Source organism: Opisthocomus hoazin, chromosome 11 (genome assembly GCF_030867145.1).
Source record: "Opisthocomus hoazin isolate bOpiHoa1 chromosome 11, bOpiHoa1.hap1, whole genome shotgun sequence".
Taxonomy (NCBI): Eukaryota; Metazoa; Chordata; class Aves; order Opisthocomiformes; family Opisthocomidae; genus Opisthocomus; species Opisthocomus hoazin.
In genome coordinates, this window is record NC_134424.1 from 21,229,746 (window position 1) to 21,246,527 (window position 16,782).

At 42.5% G+C, this 16,782-nt stretch overlaps 1 protein-coding gene across 1 annotated transcript in view; it reads left to right on the plus strand.

Moving 5' to 3' along the window:
- The window catches only part of SLC6A1 (solute carrier family 6 member 1), a 64,335-nt gene that overhangs the window by 27,389 nt on the left and 20,164 nt on the right, over window positions 1–16,782 (plus strand). Inside the window, exon 2 of the mRNA XM_075432755.1 lies at window positions 15,951–16,380. Coding sequence (XP_075288870.1) covers window positions 16,146–16,380 — 235 coding nt within the window. The 5' untranslated portion in view covers window positions 15,951–16,145. The remainder of the gene's footprint in view (window positions 1–15,950; window positions 16,381–16,782) is intronic.

The following is a 16,782-nucleotide window of genomic DNA, read 5'->3' on the forward strand; positions in this document are numbered from 1 at the left end:
TCTTGTTAGATGGCTGTGACCATTTCACATTTCTAAGTCTCAGTTTATAATTGCTGTAAAACAGACAAATGATCTGCGTAGATTTTTTTCTGTGTGTATTTGAAAGCAATTACATGTAACATTCTAACAGCAAGGAATTATTGCTGGTGAGAGAACTCAAAGGCATTGTGCAAGATCAATATTTGCTGAAGTTGTTCCAGTGTGAAAATGTGTTTTTTTTCTAAGATCGTTCCATGTGTTGTTTACCTAGAAATCTGCTCCTGCTTTGAAGGATTGTCTGGGCAGTACTAAGATAGTAATTGAAGTAGAACGCATCAACCCTGAGGAGCCCCTGTGGGAGAATTAAGTGAAATCTTTGAAGGCAAAAGTGTGGAGTAGGACATTTACTATGGTGTGGCAGCAGAGGAAGAGATGCTAATCCAGCCGAAATCACATTGAGAGACTGGAAGTCTGCTGATGAATAACATTGCTCATCTATTATCCATAAGCAGCTGAGAATACAGATTTTCTTGACTGGCAATGAAATCACTGTCCCAATTTTCAGGCTCTTTTCTCAAATTAAGAGAGAGTATTATTGCATCTGTGATTGCCTGAGGACACTTTTCTCGAATCTCCACTTGAGAAATTCTGGCACAATGATCTGATTTGGACACACTGAAAATAGGGGTCATTTGTTAATACTTGAATGCCGGAAGTGTGCTCTGTAGCGTATGTATGCATGGCTTTTTCCAGTGAAGATCCTCTCTGCCAGCTTGCAGCAGAGCTTGGTGACAGGCATATTTTACAGGTGGTTAAGAGTGGGATTTCCAGAAGTGCTTAAGAATCACACCTGAAAGTGAAATCTTGCTGATTTTGGAGGGTTGTGGGCCTAAATATCGATTATGGATCTGACTCAAAGCAATGTTAAAACACAGAATTGAATACTATATAACTGTTGCTGTTGGGTCACGTTGGGGTTTTTTGTTTGGTTTTTTGCCTTAAAAACACATCTCATCCACATACGTGCTTTTATCCACATTGGAATTCAAGGGGCTTGAGTAATTTTTAAGAGAAACACTAAAAAATGTGGTTTCTTGGGCAAATCTGAAGCAGACTCCACTGACTGATTTATTACTCCTCCTCTTGTAAGGGTGGGCTTGAGTGATTGCTGCCTTAAACCAAAAGTTAGGCTCCAGCTGGAGTGCTTGGAGCAGTCCAGCTAGGGGAGGAGGTTTGAGCTGTATGTTTATTACTCTTAATTTCATTAATAATACAGACATTGTCCAGGAAGAGACTAAATTCTTGAACCAGAAAATGCACAGACTTTAAGTGCTTCACTTGAAAGGTGCTTCTTTGTATTCTGAGTATGCGTTCATCAACATAGCTTGTGTTCCAGATATTTTAATGTCGTTTTTATAAATGCTTACAGTCATTAGTTTGCAAATGATGATTGAATTAGCAAATTAGATTCCTTCACCCTTGGCAAGTGCAATTGCAAGGCTGTAAAAGTCTGAAGGGAAGAAAAAGCAATTTCCAAAAAGGGGAAAAAAACCCATACCAAATTATTTGCTGCCACAGATAAGGGTTTGTCTGATATAATTAAATACATGTAACTGTTGTTGTTGTTTTTTTTTTTTTTTTACTAGACACTCAAATGGGATTAAAGTGGTGTCAGTATGAATGTTCAAATTCCCAAATATGGATCTGGGAAAATGTTTTTTGATGTGCTATTGTTCAGGTCAGGCGGATGGAAATAAAGCTAGCAATCTTGTAGATAGGTGCAGGCTCATCCATTTTGAGAACAAGGTAAACCACATGTGCACTCTTGCCTGATATGAAAACATATTTTCCCTTTTTAAGCTTCTTTCTGATGAACTGTGTACCTTTAGAAAAGGGCAAGCTTAACCTAATCTTCTCCAGGGAAAAATCGGCAAAATCATATCTCCCATGTGTAACATTTTTGCTCAGGTGGCTTACTATTCAAACAAATACGGGGTAAAAAAAAAAAACCCTCTTCTTTGCCTCCTCAGGAAAGACATTTGCCTTAAGACATCGGCTTGGACTTTACTGAAAAATATGCCCCTTGAGATCAAGGAAAATTGTGGTTTTGTACTGGCTGATACTAAGTAATGAAGTTTCTGCCATTGAATGAACAGCTGTCCTCTTAGAACATAAATGCTCAATGGATTGAAACTGAAGATTTAACACTTTCTTTTTGACAAGGCCTGGTATATTACTAACAAGGTTTCTCAAGCACCTCCACTGTCTCCAAAAATAGCCTATTTGCCTGGCGCTTGTGAACAAGAAACCTTACCCAGATGGCATATTTTGTCTGAGACTTGCAGGTTTTCTACTTCTCCTACTTCTTGGTCTGGACTCCTGATCAGCTTAATTATCCCAATTAACTACTGGACCGGCGTGGCACCAGCGTCACTGACAGAGGTCTTCTAGAACTGGCAAGCACTAGTTCTGGGGCATAGACTTTGAGGGGAAAGTTGTTCCAGATGTTGACTGTGGTTTTCAGATTGCAGCATTAGCCTTTGGTTCCAAATTGTCTTGTGTTCTCCTGGATGCGTTGATGTTCAGCAGATGGTGTCTTGTTGTCTTTTTTTTTTTTTTTTTTTTTTTTGATAAAAGTAGCAGGCTTTGATTCATGATAACACCAAATGTTGGTTTCTGTCTGGCTTTATGACCCTATCAGTTGGCTTTCAGTTATGAGTAATGTCAGTGTTGGTGCATGGAAGTCTGCTGGTAAGTTTGCTGTAAATAAATGTGTGTTTTAAAAAAAAAAACCCAAAACAAAAAAACACCACAACTCAGCAACAACAAAGAACCACAGAAAAACCCCACAACCAACAAATCAAACTCCTTCATGAAGTAGAAAACTCTTAGTTTATGTTCATACTGCAGCAAGTGGATAGTTTATCTTCTATTTAAAATGAATGACTTTGTGTGAGAGCTAGCCATTCTTAATGGTCCCAAACAAGAAGAGATGTTAGTGGGTATACAGGAGGTGCCTAAGGAGATTGTTCAATCTGTTTGTTTTGAGGAAAACAGCAAAGCTTTGAGGCTGCGTAGTAACTAGAAAACTAGAGACAGGTAAAACCCAAACTATAGTGATTGGTTTTCAATGCACATGCTCTCCGTACTGTAAACCTTTGTACGACATTTTGATGTATTCTGAATAATCCTATGCTAAAGTCTGTTTAGAATCATCACTGTAGTCAGAAGGTAAAAAATGCCTGAGTACACTATTAGCTGTATAAATAAAATGCCACACTGCACAGGTGTGGCTGCCCTAGACCAAGGGATCTCTTGACCAAGGGCTCCCGAGTTCCCTCAGCCCAGGATCTGCAGCTGAAGTGCCAGCAAGATGCACAAGAAACCTGTATGAGTAGGGGCTGCACACAGAGCAGGTTTAGTACCTTGCCAAGGGCAAATATGAGCCCCATTGGCATGTGTAGAAGACTTGCTACCATGAATATATGGAGCATGTAAAAGAAGATTTGCGTCCCTGAAACGATATTTAATTACAGAAAGTAGAGTCTGAGATGCTGCTGAATTGTTGTTAAGGGAACTAGGGCTCAGATACATAGCTGCAAAACACACAGTGCATTTCTGGTTTGTTCAGAGTGATGCCAACTTTTTAGAGCAGAATCTGACCCACTACTTATCTTGAGACAGGCTTTCAATGTAGCCTTAAAATAATTTGGGACAGGAGTGGAATCTTGCTCCGTTGGTATTGAGGTGATTGAGCCATCAGTTAAAACCAACAATGTCTGGTTTTCATGTATTGACCGCTTGCAAAATTCTCAAATTTATCTTGAGCTTTTTTGCCTTTTTTTTAAGCAAAACGAAAGTAAATTGTTCCATTTATCTTACACCTTCAGAGTGAGCTTCCTGATTGATTGTCCTTATCACTTCAAGCCAGAAAGTGTTATAGATTTGCTAGGCACCTCAATATTGCAGCTTCAAATTCATGATTTGGCAGGTGGGGAGAGGGGAGAATTTCTTGTTTCCATTTAAACTGCTTTTAGTTCAAAATGAAATCCCATCTAAACTTAAAGGTTTGGATTGAGGTTTGAGGATCAAAAAAAATAGAACAGAAAGAAAATGTGGCTTTAGCTTGGAGCTATATCGGAAAAGCCCTCAGATTCAGGGCTTTTCTTTCTCTCTCTTCTGCACCCCTCTCCAAAAGGGTGTGTTTCTTCTAGTTTCTGCTGAAAGAGGCCTAACTGTATGTGCCTGCATGTATCTGCATGTGCCTGCAGTCTTTTTGGTTTGGTTTGCAGTATGTGATAACTGCTTGTAAGAATCACAAATGAAAATTCAATTCTTATTCAGAAAATAGGGCTGTTTAAAATAAGCCATGATCCAAAATGTATAGGCAGCACCAAAATTATAATCGTTTGGAATTAGCAGTGTTGGCAGTTGCTATTGTGAGCCGATAGGCTGGTAAACTAGGAAACGGAGCATCTGCCATAGCTGCCTCCTCTCCACCAGGCTGGATGAAGTTCAGGTCTGTGTTGTGTGTGGCTGCTGAAACTGAATAATGTTTTTGTGGGAGTTGTGGGGGGAAAAAATGAATTGCAATAAAGTGATACAAATTGAAGGAAGCTTGACTTGCAGGAAGATGGCAGACCCAGCCTCTAAATGTGGACCATTACCTCTCTGTTTGTCAAAATGTGTTTCTAGGCCGGAGTCTGATGCATGGAGCTTTGCGGATCCTGTATGCTGGGTAGGTCTCTATGCTTTAGAGAATGTTGCACTCTGGATGTAATCCAAAGCAATTTGTCCAGTCACACAGAGAAAATCTGATCTCAGATATGCCAAGGTGTCATCCTGTGAAGAATAATTTGTCCATGACCCTTTTAGGGAGTGTTTTTAAGATTGAAGACAAACCCAGATATCCCCAAATTTAGAAACTGGAGGTGACAGTAGTAGTACATTAAACTAAGGGAAACAGCCAGCACAAAAATGCAGTATTTTTGTTACCCAAACTCTGCTGCTTTTATTAAACAACAGCATTTGAAGTTTTGTGACTGTTTTCTTCATCATTTTATAGAAATTGTTTTTCTAGTCCTTTTGGCTTCATAGTGAAGCATGAAATTGAAACTTGCCTATTTTTTTTTAAGGCTAATAAAAAACACTGAACACTCTTTTAAGTTTTATTTCTCTTTCCCCTCTCCCCACTGGTGAAGATAAGCCTTTTCAACTGTTAAGAATTAACAGCAGCCTTTTCAGACTAGATACCCATTTTAAGACAGTACCTGGTCTAAATTTGGCCTGATTGGGTACTGGGAATTACATGGGAAGTTATAGGTTGAGGAACACTGTTCACTCAGTGAAATTCTGGGTGTTTGGATCAGATTCTGTGGATTTGGACTTTGAAAGCTTGGTCAGGGCATCCAGCATGCAAGAGGTAGCGTTGCCTTTGCTGCAACTCCTGCCTTCAACAGTGGGCTTCTCGTAGCAGCGCAATATTGTGAGTGTTGGTATGAAACAGGAGTCACTCACAGGTTGGTGGTCAAGAGTCAGTGTGTGTATTAAATATGGGAAACTTCAGAGAGGAGTGATGCTCTTTCTGATGTGTGGAGCAATGTGTTTCTGACTACTTCTGCCCAAAACAGTAATATTTAAAAAGAAAAAAAAATTACACAGTGACAGATGGGAGACGCTTACAGACCTCAAACCAACCAAAATTCCAGGAGACTTGATCAGCACATAGAGAAGGAAGGTAGAGTGTTTTATATCGTGTTTTCACCAAAGGAAATATGTAGGTCTTCGGGGATGTGGCAGCTCCCGACGAATTAGGCAGTGTGGCAGTTTTCATAGGCTTCTAACATAAGTAATCCTAATCTGATGGCTGCCCCAGGACTGGCTATGGCAGATTGGGCGGAGCTAAGGGGAACTGGCCTGGTAGTTTCATACAGTTAGTTCTTCCCTCCTGTGTCCACCAGCCTGTGCAGACTGCAGACTCCTGCCCTTTTCTAAGGAGCAGTTTGAGCAGCTCTCTAGTCTCACTAAGAGAGGTGCTGCCATGCTCCAGTCCAACTCGTGCCGTGGCACCCTTCCAGCAACACTGCAGGACCACCTCCTCCATCTCTAGGCTACCTAGAGACAGCTCCCTGCCAGCAAATGTAGCTGTAGCATATCGGGGTATTTTCTTCTTTGAGAAGAGAAATAACATGTGACTTACCAGATTGGTAAAGATTAAATAACAAACACTACCTCCAGTAACTTACACTGAGATTTTTTTCTTGTGTAGGGGGAGGCTGTGATCTTTTCTGGAGCCTTTATGTGCCTTTATTTGCCTTCACAAGGCAAACAGTATTTCATACATAATCACTTGTACGTGCCGCTAATAAAAAGAGGCCATTAGAAAAGTATAGCAATATTATTATTGAAGGCTAGGGAATTCCACTGGCACTCAACGAAACCGCTCTACATTCTGCCCCAGCCTACTGCATGGGCAAATTACTTTGCTTTTCTCTTGCACTTGCTGCTCCCTTTTTCTGTCCTGGCTTCCTGCATTGGTGTGTCTCCAAGGTCTCGTCTTTGTGGAGTTCTCTGAGCAAGCAGAAGTTCAACGTCTTCAAGTCAGGAAGTCAAAACTGCCAAACTCCCATCTGCAGCTACTCCTGCTCTGGCCAGGGCAGGAACTGTTGGGGCAACTGTATCACAAATACCAAATAAGGGTGCAAAATGGGGGCCAGTGGGGAAAAAGTAGACGGGCAGGCTGTTTGCCTGGGAGGAGATGAGGGTGGTAAAGGGGAGAGGGGTGGATGGGAGAAAGAGGTATGTAAGGGGAGCAGTCATGTGATTGTCAGTACCTGTAAGTCAGGACTGTGTTTGATTTCTGCAGTTCAGAGCAGGACAGTAAATCCCCTCCTCCACTGAACTTGTATTTGGCTTGTTCCTGTGGCCAAGAGGGACCTGGTACGTTGGGTTATTTTCTGGATGTCAGCAAGGGCATGCTGGAACCTGTCTTAGCATCGACCAGCGTGCTGACTGTCACCAGCTGTTTTTGAACCTCTCCATGTTCCCTAGCAGTTGCACTTTGTATGCTGAAAGCCACGTGGGCTCTGAGGGAAGGCGTTTGCGTCTGCACAATACAGATGCCTACTAATACCAATTAGGGCTAAAGAATGATACTTAGCTAATGTGAAGATGTGAAGAACAATGGGCAAACACATTTTTACACAGCAGTAACAGGTTATTACCCTGCTCTATAGAACTTCAGATGGATGGGAGTACAACCGGTAGCCAAGAGTCCAGCTAAGTATGGGAATGCTGTCCTTAGCTAGGCAGCTTATCTAGAGCAAGTCTTACTGACTGTCTGACTGTGGTGAAGCTAGGAGTAGATGTGTGGTTGCAGTATGTGATAATTATTGGATGTTGTTGCAGTAGTCAGTCTAGAGGCTAATAATAGAAATTGTGACAAAGACGTTATTGCAAAGGAATACAACAATGGAAACAACAAAGAAAACACCATATTCAACAACCAAAGTGTCTAAGCAAGTAGCTACCCCACATTGTAAAGGTGTTTGCTTCTGTTGTAGATTGCTAGAAATCTGTTCAAAGTTTGGCCCAGAATTTTTTTTGATGTGTAAATATAGAGTAGTAGGGGCACGTTGTACTAATGTGAGCTGAGAAATAATAAATAATGTGTAACTACCACCAGCCTTTTTAAAATCATTGGGATTGATTGAGAAGTAACGTTAATCAGCCTTGGAGGAGACTGATTATCAGTTACTCAGTTTTTATGTAATTCCACAATGGGTGGAAAAAGCTTCTCTCTCCTTGCGTCTCCCTCCGTGATCAATTGTCTGTTTTAAATAAAAATGATACACGGTCCAGATGGGAAAATTATTACAGGCTTATAAGGAAATACTGCAATTTTTGAAACAGGCTTCAAGCAGACTCGCAAGATTGTCAGGATAATTTTGCGCTTGTGGTGCAAGGGCGTTCTGCTTTATCTTTACTCTGATGTTAAAAAGAAGAACAAAATTTATTGTCTTTCAAAAATGACCTTACTGCAGGCTATATGGCCAGCACTTTTCAAGATCTTGCAACTCGTGTTTCTCATTTGTTTCTATTTTTTGTATTTTATTGTGGATTTTTCTGAATAATTACAGAATCCCTTTTAATTGCAAAGGTATAGCTTTGCTAGTAAGTTCTTTAAAAACAACTGTGAAACATTTTTGTGGAGGGTTAAGAGATAAATATTCGTTTAAGGATCTGACCATAATATGTCCTAATAGCAATACTGTGTAAGAGACAAGCTCTTTCTGCAGGTTAGACCTTTGTATCTTTTATGTCAAGAGTGAATTTCACACCAGGAGAGCTCTGTGCACTACAGAAGCTGATTGTAAGTCTCATTACTGAACAGAAGCAGGATTAGCGAGTAAATGCTTGTGGATTGGGCTCAAAATTACACAGATATCTCGGAAGGGACCTCTGTATGCCACAGAAATGTGAGCAGTTATGATGATGTGTTTTGACTTTTGTTTTTCATCTTTGTTTCTGAAGTACTGAATCATTCTTGCATGTGAAGACTGGAACATTGCAAAGTTGCTAGTTTTTCTTCTTTGTTAGTGGTGTGTCTGTCTTCAAGTCATACTTACGTGCCATCCTTATCATTGCTTTAGATTCTTGTGACAACTTGTGCATCCCCTAAGAGACAGATAAATGCTATAGAAATGCACATCATAAGAAGGGGCAAGACAGAATATTTTTAGGAAACTATTTTATTTCTTTCCTTCACATGCAGGCTCTACTGGGTAGCTAGAGCGAAAATTTGTTCTTTTAAGGGTAGCTAGAACTGGGAGAAAGCAGATGAGTTTTCATGTCATGTCTTAGAGCCTGGAGGACTAGGTGTCAGTGTGTTTCTTCAGTATGGGTGAAATCTATCCGTAAATGTTTACACAGGGGCAAGGGAATGAAGCTCCTGCCACTTCCATCCCATTTGCCTTTCCCCCCAAACTGATGCCTTCCAGACATATGTTGTAGTCTGAGGTGTGAGATTGACATTTTAGTGCTACTTAAGATATTGTAGATCTACAGTTTGCACCTGTTGTGTCATTAGACTTTGAGGAGGCAAGGCGCATGCAATCATTTGACACCCTGTTGCCTACTGCTTTGCTCCCAATAACTTCTGAACCTGTTGATCAGGGTCAGGTGTATTTGAGAGAGAAGAATCTAACATCTTAAAGACTTCTATTTACAAGCTTCACAAAATCAATTAGAGGCAAGATAGGAAGGTTAATCCGTTTCCCAAAAAGTTGCAGTGTACAAGCTTGTATTAGACATCAGAGAAGTCACATGTGACAGAGAAGAGCATGTCACTAGGCATGTCCCAGCACCATGAAAAAATTCAGCAAATACTAGTCATGTTGGATCCCACTGCAAGATACAAACTTGACCAAGCTTTACGTGCTTAAAAGCACTCAAAACTCATTTCTTTAAGTGTATTCATTTAGATACCTTCTTAGTGATTTGATTAAAGCCATGGTTTTTGGCCAGCCCTGCCTCTTGTTACTGGAATGACTATACTTTTTGCATAAAATAAGTGATGTGACAATATTTATTTTTAGTTGTGTTGTTATATTTAAAAAACCTCCAGTCCAAGCAGCGCTTCTGGGTAACTTTTTTGGAAACAGAGGTGACTGTGGGGGTGGAGGAGGAATATTGGCGTATGGGAGACATGGTTGTGTGCTTCTGAAATACACCATAAGCACATCTTCCTGAAGCTTGTTTCATAATTCTCTATTCAGCCAAGTGTTCATACTTTTTTTCCCCAGCCAAACCAGAGTAATGTTCATAAAATAAGATCTTTGTAGTGCAGCATGTAGGTTTTTATTCCATCTTGTATGCTTTTATATATACCTTCTAAAGGTTTTCCAGCACGCAGCTCACCTTCTCTCAGCTGACAATGTCACATCACTTTACACACTCACAAACACGGCAGCTTTTGTGGATTACCATTTCACATGTCAGCATGCATAGCTTTCAAAAATACCTCAGCATAGTAAATACATGGTGTATAAATAGTTAAGAGGGAAGAGTAGAGAGATGCATATGAGCATATAGAGAATGTCTACGTACAGCTCTACAACCAGATGTTCAGAGGATATGTAATTTAGATTTCCTTCTGCAAGTGCTGCTGTTGTCAATAGTGAAAGAAGTGTAGCTGGCTGTTCAAATTTAATCAGACAGATGCTTAGATCTGTGACACTCTTATTCCTGTATAGCTGATTTAAAATTTTTTTTTAATCAGAGAGTCAGAGGGAAGATTATGTTAGATGTCAAAATGTGGACTTGTAAAGGGAAAAAAATAAGCTTTTAACTGGAAAATACCAAGCTGCTCTGGACAAGCAACCAATCTAATGTAGGTACTACATACAACTCTGTGTTTGGGGACAACTTCAAATGATCCAGATAAGGTCCTTCATATGTTTCTGTATTATCTTTGGAACATCTAATGTGCTGCACTGACTAGACAGGAATTTGGGTGAAATCATGTGGTGTTTTATTAGGCAGTAAAAATATTAAGAACCACTAAGTTTTTTTATTAGTTTATGCAAGCTAAACACAAGAAAACCATTACAGAAAGGCTCATGCCATTAAATTCACCTAAAATCTAGCAGTATTTTTTTTCAGGTAAGGCCCTGTTGCTACCAAGCTTTTCCACAAGTAAGTATTTACACAAGACTTAAACCCTTTGTAATTCCTTTAGATAAAGTCAAAATGAAAATATGGACAGTGGTAATGCAATTTTGCACCTCTTTGTGGTGAAAATAAAATTGCCTGTAGTTCATATTCTGGAATAGTGATGCTTTTCCTGCCCATGTTTGTCTAGTCTCCCATTGTTCTTGCTGCTGCTATTATTTCATATTGCAAAAGGCCAAGTCAGCTTTAGTTTCCATTTGGTTGACCAGAGCTCTGTGGAGCACTCAGCTGGGGAATCAGATGCTGGTGCAGCTGAGGACTGATGTTGTCACAGTGATGCCGGATTCCACATACCCATCTTAAAAAATGATGTAGTGGGACAAGCACTGTGACACACTTCTGAAAATTGTGATGGCTTTTTGCGAACGGCGGAGGCTACAAGGAGGTTTGGAAGAGGTGAACCAGAAGGAAAAGGATTAGTCTGCTTTTTATCTTCGTCGGTTGTTTTCATTCTTTCTTGATTTTTTTTTTTTCCTTTAGATGATCTGTTTCTATATGCAAGTTAGCAGTTGTACATAAAGGAAAATTTCCTGCTATTAAGAAACAAAAGTTGTCATGGTTGCTGGTTGGGCCAGCGAGCATTGCATGAAGTATTGAATCCACGTGAACGCTTTGTGGAAGTCCACACAACTGGGCCAGATTTTTCACAGAGATCTGAAGTACCAGTAGGAAAAGTTAGGAGCAGCATTCTTCAAAGCGTATGGGTTTCAGCTGTGTGTATGTGGTAGAAAAGCATGTGTAGTACCACCTGGTGTGCACTGTCTGTGTGGCAGTATTTTGCTGACGAGTTCCAAACAGTATCTCTCCTATAACAGAATGATAAAACAAAACTCTCCTTGTGGACATCTCAGAATGGAAGTCCAGTAAGCTCAGCAGTCCTCTTTATACACTTTCTATATTTCAGTCCGATTTCATACACTCCAGGACACTGCTGACATGGGATATGTATTTTGCTGTGAAACTTGACCTATGTATGGCGTTCTCTTGACTTGATTGCCCAGTACAAATAGAATTGAAAGTGCAAATAACCCACGGCCACAGTGGGCTCAACTGGAGTCCCACTCGGTTTAGAGGAGTAATACCTTCAAAGTTTTATGAAGCCAGCACGGCATTTTATCTAACAGCATTCCTTCAGTATTTCTTGAATGGAGCTGCCGTAGTCTTGCCTTGTGTGGAGCCCTTGGAGCTGCTGCTCTCCAGAAGCGAGGAACACAATGGGTTGGAGGGGAGGGAGTAATGAGCTTTGGGCATAACAGAGGTTCAGCATTTAAAGGAACTGGGGGTTCCTGCTGACTGTGTGTACTTCTGAACTGTTCTTTATTGCCTTTTGATATCACTTGGAAAAGATAATAGTAATATTGCTGTTCACTTTCATTTTATGCAGCCAGTTCTAAACTCTTCAAATCCACTTTTTATGCAGACCAGGAGGGAGAAAAACGCTTTTATTCATGAAGTGGCACTCTCTTTGTTCCAGTTTCCCTGGTTGTGCTTATTACCTTGGCTGCTATGTGTGCTTGGCTCTCTCGAGTCATTCTTCTCTCATGTGGTGGTGATGCAGGACAACCAGAGGGTATCCAAAACCCTGTTTTAGAGGGCTTTCTCCTCTTGGCTGAGCAACCCTAGTAACTGAAGTCAAGGAAGCCCTATTGTGCACTGAGGAATGTGGTGGGAGGCTGCTGTGCTCTTCCTAGCACACTCAGCGCTGGCATGAAGGAACCAGGAAAGCAAAGACTGACTTATTTGAAAGATCTCCCCACCTTCTTCCCGCAAAGCATAACGTTGCATAGCAAGTGTCGTACCTACTTTGCTGCCTGACAACTACAGTTTGTATTTCATTTTGCCCAAGCCAACCCACAGAGCTTACATAAGTGCCTTGCTGTCCCATTCCATGTCAGACCAATTTTAAATTTAAATCCCAGTGCTGTGGGATATTGCCTGATCAGATTAGAGAACATGTACCGAGTACCTTTGCTGCTGTATTGCCAGTTCCAGATTCTTGTACGCAAGTCATGCTTCTTGAAGTACTACTGTGTATGAAGAGTGTATATTGGAGGTTAGGGGCTAATTTAGGTAATTTATTATTTCTTAGGCTTGGGGAAAATTATTTTTCGTAGCATGGAAAAAAACCTACTTTCAAGCCTGAGGAATAAAAGCATTTTTTCAGTGTCTGATGCTGATCTACTGTATCACCATATCTGCACGAATGTCCACGCACTGACACCACTGACCACCTCCAGCGTGGTCTCCAAATAGAATAAAGGCATCAGCTGCGGTAGGACGGGACAGATGCAGACTGGTCAGCTCCCACCTCCATCCTCTCCAAACGAGCCTCTGCTGAGTCCCTGGGCTTGCCGCTGCCCGGAGCTGCTGAATACTGGCCGTGTGTGCAGTGGGCTGTTTGCCAAAGGTTGTGCTGTGCAAGAAAGTTAAGCACGTCTCCACGTGTCATTGTTGCAACTACTGCTTTCAATCTCTCTTAGTATTAAAAGCAATCAGACTGCCTGCCAAACCCCTCTCCCCCTCGATACCGATGTCTGCACGCTTGCTGGGGTGCTTTGTGAAGGTTCAGCCTGACATTCAGCCTTACAGTAGTGTTGAAGCAGCTCTGGGCACGTTCCTCCAGGAGGACTCACAAAAACCCAGGTTCTTTGCTTGAACCTGGAATAGAAAATGAAGATTTTCTAACGAACCCTCTGGTTTGTCATTGTCATGGTCTCTTACCCTGGACTAAATTACTCACTTTATTCAGCAGAGGCTTTAACGCATACCCAGAACTCTCTGGAGTCTGATAGGGCTGAAGCGGTGAGGGCAGGCTCTGGTCCCAGCACTCGCCTGCGGAGCCTGTTGGCAGCTGTGGGGGGGTGAGTCCACGTTCCGGTTGGCTTCGCTGTTCAGTTCTGAGATTCAGCACAGATCCTCTCCTGGAGTGCCGGCGGTGAGGATGCCTTTCTCCCTGATTCTGAGCCAAACAAGAGACAGACGGGTACATATGTATCTCTTTGTGTAGTGTTGGGTTATTTCAGGTTTTTTATGTTGTTTTGGGTTTCTTTTTCCACGCATCTTCAACACACTCAGCCTCTTCCAGTACTTGGAAGCTCCTGATGATGATAAAGCACCACTCAGATGTAAATTACAACAACAAAAAAAATCTAATTAGTGCAGGACCTGTTGGTAAAAGTACTGGAACACCCTGGTGATCCTTTACTTCCTACAGTCCATGTGGGCTAGAAACACTTCCAGCTCTGTGTGTTGATCAGTAGGTGGTGCTGGCAAGCTGCACATTTGTTCGCGCACTGGTGGAGCCCTCTGCACCATTGATCTACAAACATCGAGGTGGGGAGGTCAAAGCTCCAGCGTGATCTCAATCTGGCCTCCGAACAGGAGCCCCATTTTTACCCGCACGCTGATCTGTATTTCCTCGTGTGTAAGGAAATGCAGTACCTGAAATGCTCAAACTTCTTACTACAGCTAGAAATGACATTTGTTGGTACACAGCACTGGACAGGCTTGCACCGCGATATGGATAACTGAGTCCACAGTTGTGTGTAGGGGACCTGTCCGTACACAGAAGGACTCGTGAGGGTGTGACGGTGCATAGATGGAGTTTCCCACTTTCAGTTCCATCTTGAAGTGGAACAGAGAGGAAGGCTACAAGCATGATCCTTGTTTCTTTCCTTGCTCCAGAATACCTATGGCTCATTCCTCTTCAGCTTACCGCTGAAAACTTTTCTTTTTTATGATTGTTCGATGTGGCCTTATAATAAGAATTATAATCATGCAACGATCTGAAGAAAAGCATTGTTTATAACGGAATCTTTACATGTTTTTTTTAATGTTTCTTTTAACACAATTTACAATTAGAAGTGAACGGCTAAGAATCTCAATCTCCCTTTACACAAGTCTGTAAATAAAATTATTGTTGATCTTTGCATGACGTCGTGGCCACCGTTGCCATAAGGTGCAGCTTCACACTGGCAAGTGTTTAATTGATTGCAGTCTCCAGTTTGAGGACTGGTGGCTGGCATTATGGTAAAAGGAGTTGCTAAGAGGAAGCAGACAATCAGTCAGTCGTGAATGGGCATATACTCGACATGCGATAGCTGCCAGCTGACTGTAGTTTTTCCAGTTGAAGTGGAGCTGTGGAAGTTTGTGGGAGTTACATGCACTTCAGAGCTGACTGAAATGTCCCGGCTCATTTTTCATAATGCATATTTGCTTGCTTGATTTTTCCTTTGTTTAGATTTTGAAAATTTGTATAGTACCAGTAATGGTTCTTGAAAAGGTGCAAGAATGCAACTCATGGTAGGAAACAGGAGGTTGTGATTATTGCAGCCTGCTGTCTTACGGTGCTTATAATTGAAGCTTAGTGAAACATTTGTCTTATATTAACAGCTAATTATAACCACATGCAAAACTTAACGTTATTACCCAGGAGTAAGTCCCGCTGCTTAATCTGATTTGTTGTTTAATTCCTTTGGGAGTATTTTAGGGAAAGGAGTTTTGGATATGGGCACGCTGTTCATAACTCTTTTATTTCACTATTGGAGGCGTCAAATGCTATTTCTGGATAGCCACAGCTTCCTATAAATGAAGGAATTGCACAACCGTGGGAACTCTCCTTCACTTTTTTACATGCGGAACGAAAAAATGGAATAGTTTCATTGCCCAGGTTCGGGGCTGGTATATGTATTATTCACTGGGCCGCCAAACAGAAATCTCATTACTCTTTCATCTTTTGTATAGAGAGATATATATAAAATGATATATATAAATATGCTACCTCCAGTACAGTGCTGTACTTTAGAGTTACTTTGTTTCTGTAGGCTCATAAGAGCTCTGTGGGGGGACAAAAATGAGTAACTGTGGCTTGGAGCTTGTTTTGGCGGACTGGCTCGGTTCTGCCCTGCTTCCTACTGAGCCGGTGAGAAAAAATCCCCAGGGCAGAGCCGAGCCCTTTGGCGAGACGCCCGCGCTGCGAGGCTGCTGCGCAGCGGGGTCTCTGGTCGCTGCCCCTCTGAAGCCCCCCGGGTGCCTCTGAATCCTCCCGGGGTGCTGCTGAAGCCCCTCTGAAGCCCCCGGGGTGCCACTGGAGCCGGTCTGGAGACCCCAGGTGCCTCTGAATCCCCCAGGGTGCCTCTGGAGCCCCTCTGAGTCCCCTCGGGGTGCCTCTGGAGCCTGTCTGGAGCCCCCGGGTGCCTCTGACCCCCCCCGGTCTGACCCCGCGGCCTTGTCTGTTGCAGGTCGGCCGGGAGGCTGGTGCCGGCGCGCGGCATAGCGCCCAGCCCGCCCGTGGCCGGCGGGCGGCGCTGTTCTCCCGCCGAAGCCGTCGCTGCCCGCTGGGGTGAGCGCGAGCCGCAAAGCTGCTGTCCACGTGGACTGGTGCTGAACTCTCCCGCCCGGCCGCTGCCAGAGCCTCGCCCGCCAAACCCAGAGACATGGCAACCAACGGGACCAAGGTGGCCGACGGACAGATCTCCACGGAGGTCGATGCTTCCATCGCCAACGACAAGCCTAAAACCTTGGTAGTAAAAGTGCAGAAGAAGAAGGCGGATCTTCCGGACCGAGATACTTGGAAAGGAAAATTTGACTTTCTTATGTCCTGTGTAGGTTATGCCATTGGCTTAGGGAATGTGTGGCGATTTCCATACCTTTGTGGGAAGAATGGCGGAGGTACGTTCGGGGTTTGGGGTTTTTTTTGTTGTTTTTTGTTTGTTTGTTTGTTTGCTTTACACTTGTCCAGGGGGGTTGGAGCCATGTTGGAGTGTGGTGCTCTGCTTTGAGGTCTGCTCTGGAATTTATTCTAGCTTCTAGTTGGCAGGTGCTCTCAAAAGACCATCAGGCATTAGAGCAGAACAAAAGCACGTTGCCCTCCAACGCTTCAAAGCCCTGTCTTTTGGATTGAGTTTTTGAGGGGATTGCATACAGCTTCTAATACTGACGCTCAGCTTACCATAAAAGGCTAACTTCAGCTGAAAAGCAGCCGGTTCTGGTTAAGGCCTTTGTGCTATCCGCACGCTCCTGTGATAGCTGAAGGCAACAAAATACACAGTCTTTTGGATTTTAGCTTTTACT